This window comes from Procambarus clarkii, chromosome 43, assembly GCF_040958095.1.
Source record: "Procambarus clarkii isolate CNS0578487 chromosome 43, FALCON_Pclarkii_2.0, whole genome shotgun sequence".
In the NCBI taxonomy this organism is placed as follows: Eukaryota; Metazoa; Arthropoda; class Malacostraca; order Decapoda; family Cambaridae; genus Procambarus; species Procambarus clarkii.
This window is the reverse complement of record NC_091192.1, coordinates 25,312,750-25,334,028: the sequence shown is the minus strand read 5'-3', so window position 1 is coordinate 25,334,028 and position 21,279 is coordinate 25,312,750. Positions and strand designations below refer to the sequence as shown.

Sequence of the window (21,279 nt, the reverse complement as noted above, 5' to 3'; positions counted from 1 at the left end):
GGTGGTTGGGTAGGAAGATGTGGTGGATGGGTAGATGATTGCTGTGACTTTTTACTTGACCTTTAATTGACTTTACTTTTTCCAGGGCAAGGGCTGCTAAGTGGTGGCCATTGTGTGGCTGTTTTATTGTGGAATTGTGCTGACATGGATGCCCACAGTCTAGCATTTTGTGTTATTGTTCTGGGTTAGGTTGCTGTGGTGTTCTACCAGTTTCCCTTTTTTTTTTAGTGTTCTTGGCGAGAACACTTTGCTGAGCTTTCTTGGGCTGCCCTTTTCATGTTTGGTGACCGAGGTAGTTAAGCTGACATTTCCTGCCAAGGTTGTGCTGCCTTCCATTTCTCTGGGGGGCATAGCTTGTGGATTGATTCTTTTCCTTAGGAAAGATGCTTTTATCTACAGCATCTGGCACAGGTAATGTTAATTTTTCTGGCCTTCATGAGCCGAAGAGTTATCTTGGAAAGGTTGTTGGGGGTTCTAACTCACGTTTAATTCTTTGTGTCTTCTGCATTGATTTTTTTATGCTTCATGCTCTTCGGTTTTGTCTTTCTTATCTGGGTTTCTCCTGAAACTTGGAGAATGTACATTTTGTTTCTGTCTCAGGGTTACCCTTCTGTGAGGGTTTCACAGAAGGTACCCTCTTTATTATTCAAAATAATAATACTATATTATTATTTGTTGTTTTCTTCTGACTAGTTCTGTGAAATAATTTCTGGCTCTTTAAATTCTTCCTTATTTGCCTCAGTGCATTGCTGCTTGTACTATACCTTTCCCATGACTTGTTTGTGTCCTAGGCTTCCTGGCTTATGGTTATGGTTCATAACCTTGAACCATAGGTTATTTGTTCTCAACTTCCTGAGTGGTACATATTTTCATATCCTCTGTACATTTCTGGATTATGTATCAAATTTCTTTCACTGTCTCTCCCTCTAAGTCACTTTCCTACTAAATAGCCTGTTAGAAACTCCTTGCCCTTCTAGTATCCTATTCTGTAATTTTGTTTCCTGTAAAACTTAGAGTGGTTGTAAATAGTAAACCACACTATTAGAGTGGTTGCCGACTCTCATTGGCTCCTCATACTTTGTCGTGTGTATCAGTCTTGACCCAGGTGAATACTTATTCTGGCATTGCTAGTCTGTTCTCTTCCACTGATTGGCTTGACTATGTACCATTTCAAGAAGTGCCTATGTGTACAGGACAAATATTCTGTTGCTGTGTTACATAGGATTGTTGTATTTGTTTTGCAGATTTTCCTTCATACATGGCCCTCTGCACGTTATTAAATATTACTTCACAAATAGTGAGCAGTTTAAGGGCATTTTTGCAATGCAAAGTTGAAATTATGACTTCTTAATATAGAATGATAATAAATTGAATATAGTTTCATGAAGAAGCAAACCTCCAAAATAAATGATAGTAGGGTACAGTATATGACTAATTTGAACACTTGTGTGGCTCTTATAAATGTCTTAACTCATTGTTTTGTTACTTTTTTCCTAGAGTGGTTTGTCTGTGCCTTCTTATGGATGAAAACCTCATCCCTGATAATGACATCTTCTGGATAACAGCATTTGGCATCATTCGGAAGATAATAACGGGCGTGGACTATAAAGGTGTGCGTGAGATTATGAAGGTAAGACTCCATAAGAGAATGTTTTGCACTTGAAACTCTTATTTAGAGCAGGAAGAGTTGATTGTTTACCAACAACTAGGCAGACAGATGTAGAACACTTAAACTTTCTTGTAGACATTAAGCCTTGATGCTCCATTTATGTTAGGGGTTTGGTTACATTTATAAAGTAAGTTTCTATAAATTCAATAAGATTCATATAATTCAATACATTTCCATTCAAATAAAGCTTTTGGTCATTTGAATTTGTTAAACTTGATTACAGTACTATTTCATCTAATGACATTCAAGGTGAACCAAATTAAGGTAGATACAAGGAGTGGTGTTGACATTACAGATGTGTTTAGACCGTGCCCGACAGCTTCCAACTAACCTTCAGAGATCTCAGCTACATCTTGTAGATGCTCTGTACGAAGTCATGGAGTTGATTTTTGACAGGAATGCATCACTTCTTCCTGGATATTTTATTGTAAATGAGCTTCTCAAGCTTTATCCAGACTATAAACATTGGCCTCATTGGGTAAGTCTAATATAATTTTGTAACATTAAATTTTTTTATTTACATTATGGTGCTCAAGGAGATTGGTTTAATTTTTAATGAAACTGTTGCATTAAAAATTTAACTGCTGTAGGTTATAAAAGTTATGTTATTTTAAGGATTTCTAGATAACTGCTACTGTATCTGGAAATAATAATAAACAGTTAATGATGAAAACATTTACAAACCAGTTTGGAGGTTGTACCGGGGTTGGTATAGAATAAACCTAAGTGGAACCAAAGAGCCAAAGCTCTTATCCTCAGCAAGTACAATTTAGTGAATTCATAGATGTTTATAGTATTATAGAGATATATGTGTGTCGCAGGTCAAAAGCCAGTCATGGGTTATGCACACTGTTAAACTTGAACTCGAGTAGTAGCTTTAAGATTGTCTTGCTGATAAACGGTAGCAAAGATTGACTGGTGCAATTGCTATGGCTTTAGAGACATTAGTAGATAGTAGCTGACAGGTGATGGTGGGTCTGCAATCATTATCAATAAGTGATGATTGACTTGATTTGACAGGAAGACGTCAGTAGATGCTAAAACTATTCAGAGTGGTTTGCAGATGCTTAAGTTATTTGCCTTGCACTCGACATTATTCTACCTGACAGGTAACCTTGAGAGCTGCAAGGCACTTTCTAAGGACAAGTAATGATGGTATACAGGTCATGGCCAGCTAATTGTTGTGCAAAAGGTGTTCTATAAACAAAGATGTTAATGGTATGAAACTGAAATAATAAATACAAAATGTTTATCCTTGTACTAAAATTGCAAGTGAAACATAAAGTGTGTTCTGGATGAAAGTAGGGCCAGAAGATTTCTCCCAATTTCTCTAATTACTCTTGGCATACAAAAATAGTATAGCTTTGATATGAAGCACATGTCTGCAGCCAAGTTAAGCCTTCATACTCTCAACAACCATTCCTCTTACATTCTAGCCTTTCATCCTGGTGGTAATTACCCAAGTGTAGTTAGAGGATGAGAACTTTATTTAGATGGTAATTTGTTCCATAGATCAATCGCCCTATTTCCAAGCCAATATTTTCCAAGATCTTTCCTGAATCTAAATTTATCGAAATTACAACCATTATTTTGTGTTGTATTATGTGTTGGTATATTTTACACCTTATTAACATCACCTTGGTATAATAGGGTATATACCCTTGTTATAAAAGGGTATAATATGTTATATCCTTTTATCCATTTGTACACTTCAATCATGTCACCCGACTCTTCACTTTCATTAATCTTTCTTCATATGAAAGGCTTCTAATTCCTGGGATTAACTTTGTCATCTTTCTCTGAACTTATTCACATGAACTTGTCCAGTCTATATGATGAAGACCCAAATTAAACTGTATAATCTAAAAGAGGCCTAACAAAAGAATGATAAAGCTGAAGAATAGCACTAGTTCTTTTAAGGATAAAACCCCACACTTGTGTATTTGTGAAATTTGTGCAAGGAATTTACGAGTCTTTTGCACTCTCCTGAGTGCTTTTTCAAGGTCTCGGTGTGTGAATAGGATGAGATTTACATCTCAACGTCTAATCAAATTAGACGTTATCTTGAATTATCTTGAGATGATTTCGGGGCTTTAGTGTCTCCGCAACCCGGTCCTCAACAAGGCCTCTACCCCCAGGAAGCAGCCCATGACAGCTGACTAACACCCAGGTACCTATTTTACTGCTAGGTAACAGGGGCATAGGGTGAAAGAAACTCTGCCAATTGTTTCTCGCCAGAACCCGGGATTGAACCCAGGACCACAGGATCACAAGTCCAGCGTGCTGTCCGCTCGGCCGACCGGCTCCGACGTTAGGTAAGTCTTGTCCTAATCACACACTCAGACCTTGAAAAAGCACTCGGGAGAGTGCGAAAGACTTGTTGTAAATTTCTTGTATAAATTTCACAAATACGCAAGTGTGGGTTTTTATTCTATTTTATTATGTCTGTGAGAAGACATTACAATTACTAACTACAGTAGTTGTTTTATTGCTAACACTTCAGGAGATAAATCTAGGTATCCTCGTTGTCTTATATCATGCATTCTTCAGTAATGAACTGTCCTTGTCTCTTATGAGAGGGGTGGGGTCCTTTTTTTCTAGGACAAAAACTAAGCCAACCCTCAATTATGGCAAGTTATTTGTGGGAATGAAACGTGGTACATCTATACCATACACTAATTTAACGGGTCCCTTCACAAATAGGCGAGTACATTCTCACCTATTTGTGAATGCTCATACTTGCAATGCTCATGCTCACACATAAGCTTTATTGTATCTTTATTAGCCTCTGACCAGGTGGTATGATTTTGGTCTCGTTAATTTCTGAGCTATTCCACTCGGATACTCCTTAAGTCTGTCACTGAAGGTCCCATTGGACAGGATCATCATAGTAAGCACAGGGGTGACATCCTACGCTGCCATATGGATATGACAACCTCACCACCCACCACTGTGTGGTACAATCAGCCTCACATACTGTTTCTGTGGAGAACCCCCTTTGGCTCTCTGGAGCTATACCGGGCTGATGTGTATATACTAAACCGTGGCAACAGTCAATCGATGAAGTTCCAGGGACCAGTGCCAGAACCTGGCCCCCCTCAGAGAGGCACGAGGAGTAACGGCCTTATAAACACCCCGTGTAGTTGGAAGCAGTCATTATTTGCCATCTACCAGGTCAGGCACCCAGAAAGGTTGGAATCCCAAAACAAACTACTGCTGGTGAAAAAAAATTGCTAACTGAAAGCCGAACAAACAAACAAGCATGACATCACCACAGCCGCCACCCTGCTGTCTGCACAACTCCCCCCTTTCTTGGAGGGGAAAGGGGGGGGTCCCAGACCTCCTGCACCAGCTACCCAATCCTAGTTCAGTGGTTGTTGTGTTTTGTGGCCATCGATCAACTCTGGCTCCATCCTTTTGAACATTGCTGTGCATAGCGGTGGTGGTGGTGTTGTGTGTGGTGGTATGCGAGCCAGGAGTAACACATGCAGTACTGGGGCTGCATACACCTAGGGCCACCTTCCCTAGGTGACCTGTAAGTACTGCCCTTGTACTTTATGGTTATCTTCCATAGGCGGTTCGGGAGACTACCTCCGTGTGGTTCTTTTGCTGCTCGGTGATTGCCTGCTCTTGGGATCAGCTGGGGTTGTTCTTACTCCTGTTTGACCTTGCATAGGAGGTAGTATCGTTGCTGGCTGGGGCACAAGGTACTGTGCCCCAGCCAGTGCGGGTCTGATATATGCATAGCAGCCGGTTCTGTCCCCCCCCCCACCTCTGGAGACATGCTTTTGTAGGGTTTTTCCTTTCCTTTTGTTTTGCCTGGTGAGGGTCTGCCTGGTGTGGCTGTAGGACCACTTGTATGATTTTGGTGGGCTTCCACTAGGTCCCCGTGTTTGCGCACATCGCAGAGGTTCTACTTTTAGTCTATTTGCTAGCTCTGGGATAACCAGTTAGCAGTAAATGAACAAATCCACAAGGACAGTTAGCAGTACATTGCCTGGACTTCCCTTAGCAGTCAGCCTAAGGGGCCCTGGAAACCCCCGTTGGGGTTCATCGGTCTGATGGATGAGACCTCTGAGTCCCACCTCGCTTTGTGTAAGTTTGAAGGTTGCTCTGTCCCCTTGTCTCAGGGTGACATTCACCATCTTTGCCTCCGCCATGCTGCCTGTTGGATCGATGACACCTTTGACCCGGAGTCTTGCAAGTGGTGTTCCTTGCTTGTACTCCAGTTCACTCAGTCCGATAATACTGTTGTTCGGGTGCAGGCAACATCTACGTTGCATGCGCAGTTTCGATTGCTGAAACACTAGGTTAATTGCCTTTCCGGATGCCCCGCGGCTGCCCCACTTTGGTTATTGGGACCCGGACTTAGGGGTGTTGGTCTCTTCGACTCTGGTTTCTTCCACGCCCCTTTATTCTTTCCTTGGTGTGGTTCATCCTGCTTTTGGTTCCCAAACGTCTGAGGGTTTCAAAGTCTGGGCAGGGTTTTCTTGGTGATGAGACTGAGACTTGGGCAGCTTCGGGGACTGCCCCTTCCGGATCAGCAGTGGAGGCATTCGAGCCTGTTCCTCTTGCCTGGACTTTTGGGTCATGCCAGCAGGCCACCTTCATCCCTGCTTTTTCAGTGGACTCTGCCTTTTCTCCAGAGGCAGAGGGTTTGGAGGACCGCTCAGCCTCGGGTCCTGACGTGGAGGATCCCGGGGCTGGGGAGGAGTTGACTTGAGGAGAGCTTGAGCCTTGGGTGTTGGTACCAAGGGTACCAACACCTAAGCGTTTTTTATATCAGCCTCTGAACTGGGGTTGGGTAGCCGGTGTGGGAGGTTTGGGTCCTCTCCTCCCCCCTCTCCCAGGAAGGGGGGAGTTGCACAGACAGCGGCTGTGGTGTTGTCATGCTTGTTTGCTTGTTTTCTGATTGGGGAGTTCTATTTGCTCATTCGACTTTAGGTTAGCAATTTTTCACCAGCTGTAGTTTGTTTTGGGATTCCTACCTTTCTGGGTGCCTGACCTGGTAGATGGCAGATTTAGACTGCTTCTAACTACATGGGGAGGGGTATCTATAGGCCATTGCTCCTCGTGCCTCTCTGTGGGGGCCAGGTTCTGGCGCTGGTCCCTGGTAGGCCTAGAACTCCATTGATTGACTGTTGCCACGGTCTAATATATACACATTTCAAGCCGGTATAGCACTGGGAAGCCTCCGGGTCTCACCCAGAAAATGGTGTTTCATTACAATCAATGCTGGGTTTTTGGTAAAAAATAGTCTTCCTTTCATTCCTAATATCTACTGTTATAACCTTTGATTATACTATTTTCTTCTGGGCTGATGCCTACCAACTAAAGTTGGAATTAAATGTACTGTGATATTAAATATTTTGGCCAAATACTGTAACTGCAAGAGGGTCTATTGAATACCCCATTATAGTCCCGTAAATTATATATGATCGGTAGAAATAAAAAATTGTAACTTGGGAATTACAAAACTGCTTTATTTAATCTGTGGACATGCATTAAATTTTATGTTTTAAAAATTACAGAAATTGGCATCACTCTTGACAGACTTTGTTGACAAGTTTCGAAGAGCTGCTCAAATGCTGTCAGTAGCGATCCGCCCAAAGCTCCGACCTATTGTTGAACATGCAGGTTAGCCCTCTATACAGAACTGTAAATTGATTACTACTCTGTATGTATAACTATAACCTACTGAATGTGTTCCATCAGCAACTCATTCTATATAAGACTGGAAACACATTTTATTTTGGGGTAAATTATCCCTTTCAATTCTTATTGATCGCAGGGAAAGAATTTATCGATTGTGGATTAAATATCATGCATTTATATACAGCTTAGTATTAAGGCCAAATACCTCCTTACCCTATGAGTAACTTGTTGGAAATAATTGTAGAGATAGTGTCTTTAACACTTGTTAAAGGCACTGTGCCTTTAGCACAGTACTTTCTTTAGTCTTGGATTTACCTTTCAATATAATTTCTTTGATTCCACAAACATTGGATGGAATGTGTGTTTTATAATCTCAAAAAACAATTGTGACCCTTGACTCATATTTAATGAAAATGGTATATCAAGATGGTAAGATTGCTACTATTGTTTATATAAGTTCGTTGTGCTAATAATGTTGACTTGTCAGTGGGATCCTTTGTGTTCCTACTCGTACATTGTTGAGTTCACTGTGCTTCTTCAGCCTGTTCTCTTGATTTGTCACTGTTCTCAAAATGCAACTGTTTTGCCCAACCAGAAATGTCCAAATCCAAGCAACCCATCCACTATTGAGGTTGATGCATAAGAAAGGTCAATATTATAATGCTTTTAACACTTTCGGCGGGCGGGGATGGAAATTGCGTCCATAAATAACTCTATGGATGTCCTACATGGATGCATGTTGCGTCCAAAATTAAAATATTTGTTAAAATTCCATTTATTGTTCATTTATTATGAGACTAGTTCTTTAATGCGCACCTTTCGATTCTGAACAATTTGTTAGCAAAATGAACAATGTAGCATGAAAATTGAGGTGAGAAAACTGAAAAGAGTTTACACATTTTGGTGTGTGAATGGGTTCTTGCTCACAGGTAATGCTCGGTGGATTTTCCAGTTTGCTGCGGGTAGTGGGCTTTTGTTTTGACCTTATGTGCCTCTATTCCTTTAGAGAATTCTATTGCGAACAATTTGATACCAAAATGAACGATATAGCACGAACATTGAAGTCAGAAAACTGTAAAGAATATACTGTACACATTTTAGTGTGGTTGCATGCTCATAGGTAATACTCGGCCAGTTTTCGGGTTTGCTGTGGGGGACATGCAGGGGGGGTTTTGACCTTGTATACATATATATATACTGTATTCATTTAGAGAATTATATTGCGAACAATTTGATACCAAGATGAACGACGTAGCACAAAAATTGAGGTCAGAACACTGGAAAAAGTATACACATTTTAGTGTGGGTGTGCGCTCACGGGAAACGCCAGGTCGACCAGGTGGGCTTGGGCACGCACGCCGGGCTGTGCAAAGTATTAATTTTTGCTAATACATTTAATTTGTAATGGATTGGTCGATTCTGAAAAAATGGGAAGTATTAGGTGTGGGGATGGGTTGGTGTTGAAGTACAGTACAGTATTAAAAAGAAAAGGCCAGGCTTTTATTAGGATTCCCCTCAGATTTTGCCTTTGGTTAAAAACCTATATTATAGGTACTTGGCTAATATTGAACTCAATGTATGGTTCACAAGAAGTGCCATTCTATATGTATAAGAAAAAGTGAAGATAATAGATTGATATATAGTAAATTCTTTATGTATAAGGATTCCACATATCTGGAATTCTTCAGGGATATATGGACTTCTATATTTATATTGTTTTTTTCTGGTTGGTTGAAAATGAGTCTATTTTACCAGAAGGTTTATAAACACAAGCTGGGTTATTCCAGTGTTGTGTTAATAAGAAGCCTGACATAAGAGGGTGTCACTCTGCTCTCCCTCTTTCCTTCCACTTCCACATGCATTAGCTTAACATGGCCTAGGAGATAGTTTTGATAGATATAGATGCTGTAAATTGACTTGTTGCCAAATACTGTCTATATATAGGTTTAATGACTTAGTTTTCTGCTAATGGTTATTGGTGCTGTTAATAATATTGTTTTCAATGCTTCAGGACACAATAGTCCATCTATCAACTCCTGGAAATTAGACTCTTTGACCTTGAAGTTCCAGCTGAAGGGTGCCCTGCCATACAGCCCTGAGCTCCTAGAAGCCCAGCCTACTCTTCTGCGCTATATTCTCAGGCAGCCATATTCGCGAGAGATGGTTTGCACTGCGATAGACATACAAAAAAAGGTTAATGGGGTTTTATGTTTAAAAAGCAGTTTGGTTTATACGTTTATTTGCATTTACTGGTTTGTTTTATAAAGTTTTATTTTAGGACAACAATAGTGGATGTCCCCTTAACCTGTTCTTTGTGATTGTTTCAATAACAATCATAATTTCAGTTTTATGGTTAAAATATATATTTTTCTATCGCTGGAGATAATTTAGAATTTACAATACAGTATTTCTTTGCTAATGCAAAATAGGAAAATGTACTCTCAATACTTTACTTTTAACTGCTAAAAATATGATGATCCATTAAGTACCACACAATATTTTTGTTGCAGCAAAAGCAGCGATGCATTGCACTGGAGGAGCAGCTGGTAGAACTGATAATTACTGCCTTAGAGCAAGACTGCAGTCATGTGGATAATTCTGGCAGTGGCTCTACGACCAATGGCTCTTCCAGTAATGGCTCCTCCTCCACGTGTACTGATCACAGTCCTTGTTTCTGTGCCCATTTGTCTTCTCTTCTAATATATTTTGTCTTGTTTCAACTCGTTTCATTTCCATCTTTGGTTCTGAGATTACATGAGAAGGTGAGTTTATTATATATTCGTACTTGTTAGAAACTACTTATTAGTTTTGTTAGAAGTTATTAATTACTGTATATTGACAAGCAATAGTCGTATTCAAACTCTAAAAGGTTTCCTATTAAGGAAAGTAGGAAGTGCTATTAACCCTTAACTCTCCAACTTCACAGTAATTTGTTCCCATTTCCTCTTGTGCATAAATTTTTTATATATTAAAAATTTATCAAATACACACACAAATAAATCTTTGTATAGTGGTTTAGCTGTAGTAGTGCTGTACTAGCTTCCACTGAAGCCTTCAGGAATTCTCGTGGGCTCGGCAGAACCCCAGGCTGCAATTTTTTACCATGTCGTGGCCTGGTTGTCTAAGGCATGTTCTTGGGAAAACACTACGCATAGGTTCGAATCCTCATCACTACTACAGATTTTCTCATTGATACATAACATTAGTGTGATTGCTCTCTGTGTTTAGTATATGAATGTTGATGTTTTTCTGTTTTGTGTGCGATATAGTTCAGAGAGAATCCTATATAAGTTACTCACATGGTGAAAAAAAGACTGAGGATTGTACATTAATTTTTTTCAGCTGAAGACAAAAGGTAGACACCAAGGACGTGACCACCTGATGTGGGTTCTGCTACAGTTTCTCTCAGGCAGCATACAAAAGAATCAATTCTCTGACTTTCTCCCTGTCCTCAGACTCATTGGTTAGTTGTACCTTATATTATAGAAGAGAATAGATAGATGGATAGCCAGAGATAATTTCCAATATTCAAATATCCAGAGATTGTGTAGTTGATGAATAATGTGAAGATGGAGACACCCCTACATACTGTAATTCTCCTACATGAATCCATGTTATTAATAATGGACTTTTGAGTTTGTGTTAAGTGATAAATAAAAGTCTTGTATATTGTTTCAGAGGTGTTGTACCCCGAGGCTGAACCGCTACCCGTACCTGACTACTCTGACCCACAGTGTGTGATGCAGATGGCTGCTATGTGTATTCTGATGCACATCCTAAAGAAGGCTCAGGCAGATAATATTAAGACACCTCGTGCACTCCCACCAATCTTCAAGACTCATCATGAGTACGTATGTTTTGCAAGTTAATTTTTGAGGGTTATTTCAGTCACTTTTGAGCACACAGATAATAAAATTTAAGGCAAATGTTAAATTTAAATTCAAGCATAAGAATAAAAAGCAACTATTGTACAGAAGGCCTATTGGCCCAGATGAGGTAGTTCATATTTGTATCCATTTAAAGATGAGGATGTTGTAATGGAAATTGTATAAAAGCAGAAAAGGGACGAAATGAAAGTAGTGTGAAGCGAGGCTTCTGATATGAACCGCAATATTTTGGAGGCAATTATAAATGTGTTAAGATAGTAAATCTCTTGATGTAAAAGTGTGTAACCTTCAAACACTCTTGGTAACTTTATTGCACTCTTGGTACACCTTAAAGTGTAGTGAAATAACCTTCTTTTCTCATAATGATTTGGAACAAATTATGACATGCATGATACTGTATATATTTCACACTGCCAACTTTACCATTTTTTTTATTCCAAGTTGTTTTTATTCGTAACAAGAATTAACATGAACCATGAATTGATGGACTTGTAAATACTTTGTGTCCTTTCAGTGTGGGTGGACAACTTTATCTTCCTGAGGATTGCGATTAAAGTTATTTTAAGTCTCTCTCTTTCTAGCTAAGAAAAAACCTTTTTGCCTGGCACCTTTCTTTAATCAACCTAATTGTATTACATATATTTCTGCTGTGAATAATTTACAAGCAATTCTTTGGTTTACCAAGTACGGTTTCTTTAAAAGAAAATGTGATCATTCTTCTCTTCTCTTATCCCCTCGGTGGTTGCTTAGCTGAATTTATAGCGATCACTTGATAAATAGTTTGATTTTTAACTTGATACTTGATAAGGTACCTGGCTGACAGGAGGCCGATTTATAGTGAGAGAAGCATTGTGAGGGTGTGAGAAGTGGCAAGGTCAGTCCTTAGTCCCCCTACTTTTCTTTATACAAGTGTGAATAACCTATCCGAGAAGGTAAGGTCTCGCATGTCAGTATTTGCAGTTGTGAAACTAATTACAAGGGTGAGGACTGAAAATTATTACACAATATTATATAGCAGACCTGAACAAGCCAATGTAAAGCATTGATGTTTGGGAGTGGAGATAAAAGCCTAGCCTGAAGGAAGATACAACAGAGGTACAACTAATTCCAGTGACGCTTACAAATAAAATTGCATCGATCATAATATTGTAAATAGCTTATGTCTGACGTGTTCTGGGTTATGCAGTTCCAGTATGGAATTATTATGTAACACAGAAAATAGAGAAGTCAGAAATTTGCTATGAGACTGGTAACAAAAGTTAAGAGAGATTAGTTATAAGGACAGGTTATGAGAGCTAAGCCTAATTACACTAGAAAATAAAAGAACCAGCTTTGATATGATCCTAACATTTAAGATACTGAGAGAAATAGATGAGGAAAAACAGGACAAGGAGGACACACATGAAAACTGCAAACACAAATGAGTCATTGAAATGGAAATACTCGTATTCAGTCCTGGTGGGAAGTAAAGAGAACGTATGTGTGAAATTGTAGAAGTTTCATCAGGATGTTCAGGAGCAAGTATAACAGAGAGTAGAGTATCAAGAAGAGTAAAAACACTAGGTACAATAGCTGACAGGCAGGGGCTTAGAGCTAGGTCTTACTCACAACTAGGTAAACATAGTAATCTTTGTGCATGTCCAGTCAACTTGAATCTTGTAAGTAAACCATTAGTCGACAAATCCACAGGGGCCATGAAGAGGGTTCGAACCTATGCGCCGGGTGATCCCAGATGCACGCTTTAGTCGACTGCGCAATGACGCGGTCAAAAGAATTGCAACTCGGTTCGGCTCCAGTGGAAGCCTCGGGATCCCCGAGGGTGCAGCAGTTCCCCGGGATGCAATTCATTTGACCACGTCGTGGTGCAGTCGACTAGAGCGTGCATCTGGGAACACCCAGCGCATAGGTTCGAACCCTCTTCACGGCTACTGTGGATTTGTTCATTAATATACCCATATCACAATGTGATTTCTCTGTGTAAACCATTAGTGTTAATAATCCACAATATATAATTAGGTAAATATACCACCTGAAGTCAGAAGACATAATTTTATTGTTTGATTGCAAAGAAGTATTTTTCCTTACAGGTTTCTTCAGAGTTTGGCCCATAACCCCCAGTTGCCACTCATTACTGCTGGTGCTCCTCCTGATTATAGAATTGCCCTGCTTTTAAATGCTTATTCCACCAATCAGGTAATATCTTTTTATTATATGGCGCTTTCTATTTTCTTGCAATATTATATTGTAGAACAGGGTATTGATGGAAGTTTATACGTACCAGATGCTTTCTACCGTTTTCCTTCTCTTACACACATTCTTCCATCAATACAACTCTCTTGCAAGTAAGTTATCCAAACCAAATTGGTTCTGTCTTTTATTAGTGTAATCTTGGGATTTGGATAAATTGGGGATTTTTCCCTGCCTATCTCCGGGTTATTACTGTACATGTATATCAGTCGGATAATCTTGGAAACCTTAATCATACTGAACCCTATTTTTTTTTCTTTTTCTTTCTAGGCTCTGGTTAATCTTGTCTCTTATATTCCAGTTGCCAGTCATATAATCTGGCAACATGACCACCATTCATGTAATTTGAGACTTTAACTGAACTGAACCTTGTTTTCATCATACACTCCTTTGGTTTATTTCTGGTTATCCAACTGGTGCTTGGATAAGTCATTCATTATATGAATTGGATTTTGGCTGCTTAATCCAAGAATTCAGGTAATTAAGCTGAATAACAGAGTATTGTGCATTTGTTGGCCATTCTGTTAATCAGCCAGTAGGAACAAAGTGTCACCATTAAAAATCAAAATATGTAAATCTTTGAGTTAGAAAATTTGTAATTGCTTCTATATATATTAAATATATTTTCTGCAATTATATAGGACAAATTTTATTGATACATTTTAAAAATATTTACATAGAATTTTTTGTGATCTCTTCTCTTTTTTCAGGAATATTTCCAGAGACCAATTCTCATATTGTCTGAAAGTATTCAGGGGAATCAAAAATCAACTGTACCAATGCCAGGTATAAACTGTGTAGCACTTGGTAGCACATCACCACTCTCCATAACATTACTTGATGCCCTCACAGTGCACGTCAAGATGAGTCTCGTCCATAACATTGGGCAGGTATGTATGGCTCTGCATACGTGGTAGTGTAATGATTTTATCATCGTCATTACTCTTTATCCCACTTTCATGAGGTGGGGAGACATTGAGCCAGAAGAAATAGGAGAGATGTATAGGCAGAGAATATATAGTGCATGACCACTGTCATGCAGTTCTTGGGTCACCTGGAGCTGCTTATGTTGGCTCCCAGAGGTTGTTGGGTCTCTCGGTGCTATTCCTTCTGTGGGGGTTGTGGTTCATGCCACTTTGGAGTTGGTTGCCCATTTTTGTGTGCTCTTGGGGGTATTTTCATGAATTTCATCTCCCATCTCGCTTGATGACAAGCTGTGCTGGCCTGGACTTTGAACTCTGTGTGGGCCTTTGCTCTTCCTCCAGCTCCTGCAGTAGTTGCCAGCCTGTTGATGTTTTGTTGGGATGTTTGAGGGGGGGGTTTATTCTCATATTTTTTCTGAGCTTTTTGGTTGTGCCAGGGCATTGTCTGCTGTTGCCGAGGTGGGTTCTCTGTGGTGCAAGCAGGCAGGTCGGTTGCACTTCACCTTGCCTCTTCCATTCGCCTGGTTGGTGCCGTGTTCACTCTGCATGGCCAATTGGCTCATAGTGTACACCAGTTCTTTATGGGTTGCTTTTTGTTGGGGCAGTGGGGAAGGCTTGCTCAGTTTGATAGCTCTTGGTCCTGCAGTCTGTGGGCTTTTCAGGTCATGTTTTGGTCTGCAATGGAGTTAGTCAGTCCCGCCTCCTTTGGGGGGCTTTTGGGGCAGGTCTCCTCTCCTTGCTTTCTTTGTTATCTTGGTGAGTGCTTCAGGTGAGGTCGAACTCTTCTGGGTCCATTCCCAATATGGGTTTTTTGGAACCGGTTCATTCCTTCCCGTTTGCACTGGTTCGTCCCTTGCTCTTTTTTGGGTGACTCCATTGTCCCGGGCTCGTTCTCTCTCGAGCTGGTACTTGAGTGTTTCCCTGGATTTCCTCCTGGGGTTTGGGGATTGGTTTGGTTTTGGTGTGGTGTGACAGGTTTTCCGCTTTTGGGTTTCCTGTTTGGACTGTTCATGGCACCTTATTTTTCCCTCATTTTCCTTGGGTCATGGTGGCCCTTTTTTGGTTTGATAGGTCTTAAGTATTGGCCCACCTCGAAGACTGGCTGGTGTGGGCTCCCAGCCAGTCTGTTTGTCTGCTAGCCAGGGTTTTGGATCTTTCCCAGTTCACCGGAATTGGGTTCCTGGTGTCCTGGCAGAAGTCCCAGTTGGTTCTCTCCCTGGTTCGGACTTGGTTGGGTCTACCTTAAGATTTTTGGTCGCCATCACCTTCCCTGCTTCCTACAGCCTTGCTCTGGCTGCAGGGCAGCCGTCTGCTGGTGTTGATGGGGTGCTGGGTGGCTCGGTGGTTACTCGAGCAGTTGTGCGGGACCCTTACGTTTTCCCATTGGGCAGGATTGGTTCAGAGGTTGTTCTGATTTTTTCAGGGCACCTTTCACGTCTCTCATGATTGCTGAGATCCCCTGGGGGCCCTGCACAGGCTGCTGCATCACCAGCTTACTCTTTGGGTTGTTAGGGTTTATTTTCCTGGTACCTTCCTCCACCCTTGATCGACATAACTTTTTGGGCGCTCAGTACGGTGTGGGTTTTGCAGCTGTGAGTTCAGATTCCTCTGAGGTCAGTGATCTGTCTCCTCACGAACTGTTCCTGGTGGTTCCTTGTTCAACCTGGGGTGGGGGGGGTCTGTGGCTTTTGGGGTTGGTTGTCTTGGGTAGCAACAAGGCTTCCAGAGGGTCCTTTTGTTATGGTACAGTACCTAGTTGGTCCAGCTGGGGGTGCATCATGCACTTTGTTCAGTGGTGGTTTTATGCCACTACCATAAAGGAGGAAATGTATATGTTTATCTCTCAGAATGTTCAGTAATACGTTTATTGCTTGTGATGTGTATATGTATGTATTAACACGATGTACTGAACGGGGTGAGAATAGCTTGAGCTACCTCATCCCTTTGTGTGTATTTTACCTCAATAAACTTATTTCAATTTCAATTCAATCATGCCATCGGTTCTGCTTCGGTGAATTTGTTCTGGGTTGATGCAGTTTCCCTGGTTCCCTGTTCTAGGGAACCGAATCATTCTCAGTTCATCTGCAGTGTACTTCAGTCTAGCCAGCTTGTGGTCTAGCCTCATGCTAATGATGTCCGGAAGTCTGTCGCTCTGCCAGCGGTGTTTGCTAATATGTCTTGGACCAATATTCAGGTGTGGGAGTTTACAGGGTCGCACAGGGTCTTGCCGGCTAGGTGTCTTGTAAACAAATTGATTCCTGCAGTGCTGCCTCCTTTTTGGTAATTGCCCTCTTTTGTCCTTCTCCATAGATAGTCAGCTTCAGGAAGCCAGCACGTTTTCCATAAAAAAACTAGCATTGAATGTAATGAAATACCAATTTCTGGGTGAGCCTTGAAGGCTCCCTCCCCAGGGCACCAGTGTGTTTCATTATTATAGAACTGAAAGACAGGCTGGGTGACCAGGTATGCCTCACTCATCCCCCTAATGAGGTGGGAGGTGGGGCAAACTTGTGTGAGCTAGTTTCAAAAGATTTTGGTGGTTTGTTTTTCATTGTTAGGGGAGTTCTTTTGGCATTTTGGGGTTGCAGTCTTGTTTTTGACCATGCAGTAGTCTGTTTTGGCTCACCTAACTTTCTGGGTGCTTCCCTGGTCATGTTAATTACGAATAACTTTAAATGTAAAGTGTTCATAGGCCATCGCTCCCTGCACCTCTTTGAAGGGGTCAATTTCTGGCTTGTGGTCCCTCGGGGGGGGGGGGGGGGCAATAGAACTTCACATTATGCAATATTGCAGGGTTTTGTTGATGGTTTGACTTTTGCCTTTCAATGCTGTATTTTATTGCAATCGTGGTAAGTTTTCTTTTTATGTTCTTAATATAAATATTTTATTCTAGTAATTCTTATGCAACTCTAATAGCATCTTGGTGGCAATTTATCTAATTTGTGCTCCCTTCAAACATATTTCAAATTTACATCTAACATTTTAGTACTAGCCATGAGATCTTTTCATTACAGTTGTCTTGGCTTATTTATTGGAAGCATTTTATATATCCATAGGCAAGGCAGTCAACAGGGTAGGTGTGGAGGTGTGTGTGTGATGAAGGGCATAGAGCAGTGGGGGTTAGCGTGACATTGATGTCTTGTACAACTCTACAGTTGTCTTACACATCAACATTTGCACATTGATAAATAAAGACCTGTATTCACCGTTAATTGTATTTTATTTTGCAATATATTTTATGTATATAATTATGCAATTTAAAAGTAATAATTTTTCAGCATATACAAAAGCAAGCACAACATAAATCGGGCGTGGCACTGGCCCCAGCACTCGTTGAAACATACTCACGACTGTTAGTCTACACAGAGATTGAAAGCATTGGGATAAAGACCTTCATAAGTGAGTGTGAAGAGAATGTTTCTGCTCTACATGATGAATTATTTCTTCCATTTTTTTGTTTGATATAGCCCATTGTTAAACATACTGATAAACATGAAATTCTGTTAATATGGCACTAAAAATTATTATTACAGAAATTTAGACAATTAGCCTTTTAAAGGATTTATCAATCAATCTGTTGAATAAAATATTATTTTGGATGTTGAAATTGTGCAGCATTACTTAAAATAAACAAGAAAGTTCACATAAAATAAGTTTAATATTTTTTTCAGTTTGTTTGGTTTAATGGAATGTAACTGTTTAATTAAGACAGACATTGGGATGGATAATGTATTAAGTCACTGATTTTCTGTAGACTTGCATGTGGTTTCTGATGTGTGTTATCTGCCACTGCTACATGTTATTTGACATCATGGATCTGCACTTATTGCCCTGTGTGGCAGTGATATATTGTCTGTTATCTGTTAATGTCAAGATGACAGTAGTAGTAGTAGTAGCAGTTTGGTTTTCATAAAACACTTGAAAAGCATATAAATAATTCTGTTCATGTCGACAGCAAACCTGTTGCCAGTAGTGTACAAGAGTCACGTGTGGAGCATGCTGCATGCTCTGTTGGAGATGTTTATCCACCGTATTCATCACTCTCCACCGCAGTATCGCATCCAGCTGCTCTCGACCATCCACCACATGGTTGCGGTGCCCCTCAATGCCATGACTCAAATGACACAACTTCACTTATGGTAATGCTAATTCTTTGGTTAAAGAAACTATTACAATGTAATATGTAAAGCAGAATTACTTCACAAATGTTGTCTTTGACTAATTCTTAGTCAAGTTAGTTTTCACCAGTATCCATGTTGACTACTTAAGTATTTCCAGAAAGGAATTTATTACATTCATTACTGTCAACGCTGGTTTTATGCCTTGTCATTTGAACATACGGTGTCAGTTTTTTGTGTTGTGAATGATATTCTGTGTTATCTTCCAGTATGGAGAGTGTGGCACTCAGACTGATTACCGGTTTGGGCAACTCAGAAGTGATGCCAAGTCTGACACGTTACACTTTCTGTTCGGATACCAAACCCAACCTGATAAGCACAGATTCAGAGGAGCTAAATCGGGTGCTGGTTTTAACTATGGCCCGTGCAATACACGTGACAGGCAAGTGGTTTAATTCGATGGCAGTCGACAGAATGAGCATGGTGCTGAGAATGGTAGTAGAATAGACTGATTGTGAGATTTGCAAGGAGACAAGCATACAAAAGTTTATAAAGTTTTGTAAATAAATGGATATTTGGAGAAGTATTTTTAGTGACTTAAAGATAGAGGTTTGTGGGAAAAAAGAGCAAGTAAATAAGCATGTAATAGCCTTCCTACTGGATAGTAAATGTTCTAGACAGAGGCGTGACTAGTCCACTGTTAGTAGTTTTACCAGAATTGAATAACTGTTATATTGCTCAAGGATTTCAGTTGTCCTATTGCCTTTAAATTAACTGTTGTTAAATTGTTATAAGTGCAAACATACTGAAAGAGGATGTTTTGGATGATGCTGCGATTGTTAACTCGGAGAGTGAGGTACCAAGATGCTATGGTGACAGTTTATAAAGAGCTATGCCTCATTCCCCAGTTGTAACTTTTCAGTGTCAGCAAGTGATGACCTTCAGTTTCATAATGACTAAGCAATTATCAAAATATTTATGTTGCATGAACTGTTTGTTGGAAGTGATTTTAATCTGTGATATCCTTAGAATCTGTTGACCAAGTGTGTTAACTTTTCTGTGAGGGAGCCCTTGGAACTATTGGGCTAATGTGTGATATTATTAGACCGGGGCAGTAGCTATGGAGTTCGACCTACCAGGGACCACGAGCCAGAACCTGGCCCCTTCAGAGAAGTTTCTGGGAGCAATGGCCCTGGAAACCCCCCACCCTGTGGTTGGGAGTTTTCCTTATCTGCCATCGACCGGGGGGTTAGGCACCCAGAAAGGTAGGCATAACAAAACAAACCCCACACGGTAATAAACTAACAACAAAAACTGAACAAAGAGGCAGAACTCCCTTCAATCCAAAGGAAACAAGCAAACGTCACACTCCACCACCACCGTACCGCTTGACCGCTCAGCACTCCCCTTCCCGAGAGGGAGAGGAGGGGAGGTTACCTTGAGGTGCTTCCGGGGCTTAGCGTCCCCGCGGCCCGGTCGTCGACCAGGCCTCCTAACCAGGACTCCCCCGCGCCAGCTACTCAAACTTTCAGTTCATGAGCTAAGATTGGCTGGGGTGGACGCTTCTCTGATCTTGAATTCCTTGGCGGTGTTTTGCCTTCGTGGTGACCTCTGCTGTGTTATTGTTGTGTGTGTGGCCAGGAGTTACTCATCGGTACAGGCAGCATCCGCTTAGCATGCTAGGTTCAGGTTGCTGCGACGCGCTAGGTTGGTTTCCCACCCAGATGCCCCGTGGCTGCCCCACTTTGGTTATAGGGACCAGGACCTGGGGGATGTTATACCCGTTTAGGTTGGGGACAGAGGCATTCAAGCTGGTTCCTCCTGCCAAGGCTTCTGGGTCCCACCAGCAGGCCCCCTTCTTGACAGTCTTTTCCCCTGGATTCTGCCTTTTCTTCAGGAGGGGGGGGGGGGGTAGAGGGTATGGAGGACTGCTCTGTCCCGGGTCCCGACTTGGTGGATCCCGGGGGGTTGGATCCCGGGGCTGGGGAGGAGTCGACCTGGGGGCCTTGAGCCCCCTTTGACCCCGCTTGGGGTGCTATTGCCCTCTTCGCGGGGCTTGTTGTTGCAGGGGGAGGGGTTTTCTTACCCCCCTTCCCTGTATGATTATGATTTGAGTTCGGCTCCTCCCTGGGTTCGGTTCTGGGCCCCTTTAGGTACCTTGGCCCCATGTTTCCAGAGGTTTTCTGCTTCTCGTATCTCCACACGGGAGGTTCGTGAGGCTCTTGCTGCATACCTCCTGCAATTCCCGGGTTCTGCCTCTGTTATGGATCCGACCTCTTTTGAGTTCGATTCTTCTTTCCCGTATTGGGTGCGTTTGGAGATTCCAGAGTCTTCTTGGCTGGCAGACTGTCCTTTCTTTTCGTTGGGAGCATGGCATGGGTTGTCTGTCTGTCCCACATGCTTGAGTGCCGAGAAACGTCTACTGTTCTGCAGGTTTATCTGGGGGGGGGAGGGAGAGTTTGAGTGGCTTAATGCATGCTTATTCACCCCTGTGCTTTCTCAGGATGTTGACTTTGTGCAGCTGCAGGTGTAGGTTCCTTCCCTTTTGGCATCCTTGGCTGCGGAGGAATTGCGCGCCCGTGGGCATTTGGCTTCGATCTTGCGCTTCATTTCCCTTCCAGTGCTGTCTTCTGCCTGGCTTGAGGAGGATGAGGAGGCATTGAGTGCCGGGCCTTCAGCTGGGGTGCTGTCCTTGGCAGCTAGGGCGTCGGCTGCACTGTTGAAGCATTTTGCGCTTATCCTGAAGGAGGCGGTGTCTCCGTTCTATGCTTCTCGCCTTG

At 41.5% G+C, this 21,279-nt stretch overlaps 1 protein-coding gene across 1 annotated transcript in view; it reads left to right on the top strand.

Moving 5' to 3' along the window:
• MED23 (mediator complex subunit 23) overlaps positions 1-21,279 on the top strand; it is a 67,936-nt gene that overhangs the window by 9,079 nt on the left and 37,578 nt on the right. The window contains exons 4-15 of the mRNA XM_045738781.2: positions 1,498-1,630; positions 1,965-2,147; positions 7,201-7,306; positions 9,336-9,517; positions 9,835-10,086; positions 10,667-10,787; positions 11,003-11,171; positions 13,299-13,404; positions 14,169-14,348; positions 17,660-17,780; positions 18,337-18,520; positions 18,769-18,941. Of these exons, the coding sequence (XP_045594737.1) occupies positions 1,498-1,630; positions 1,965-2,147; positions 7,201-7,306; positions 9,336-9,517; positions 9,835-10,086; positions 10,667-10,787; positions 11,003-11,171; positions 13,299-13,404; positions 14,169-14,348; positions 17,660-17,780; positions 18,337-18,520; positions 18,769-18,941 (1,910 nt within the window). The remainder of the gene's footprint in view (positions 1-1,497; positions 1,631-1,964; positions 2,148-7,200; positions 7,307-9,335; positions 9,518-9,834; positions 10,087-10,666; positions 10,788-11,002; positions 11,172-13,298; positions 13,405-14,168; positions 14,349-17,659; positions 17,781-18,336; positions 18,521-18,768; positions 18,942-21,279) is intronic.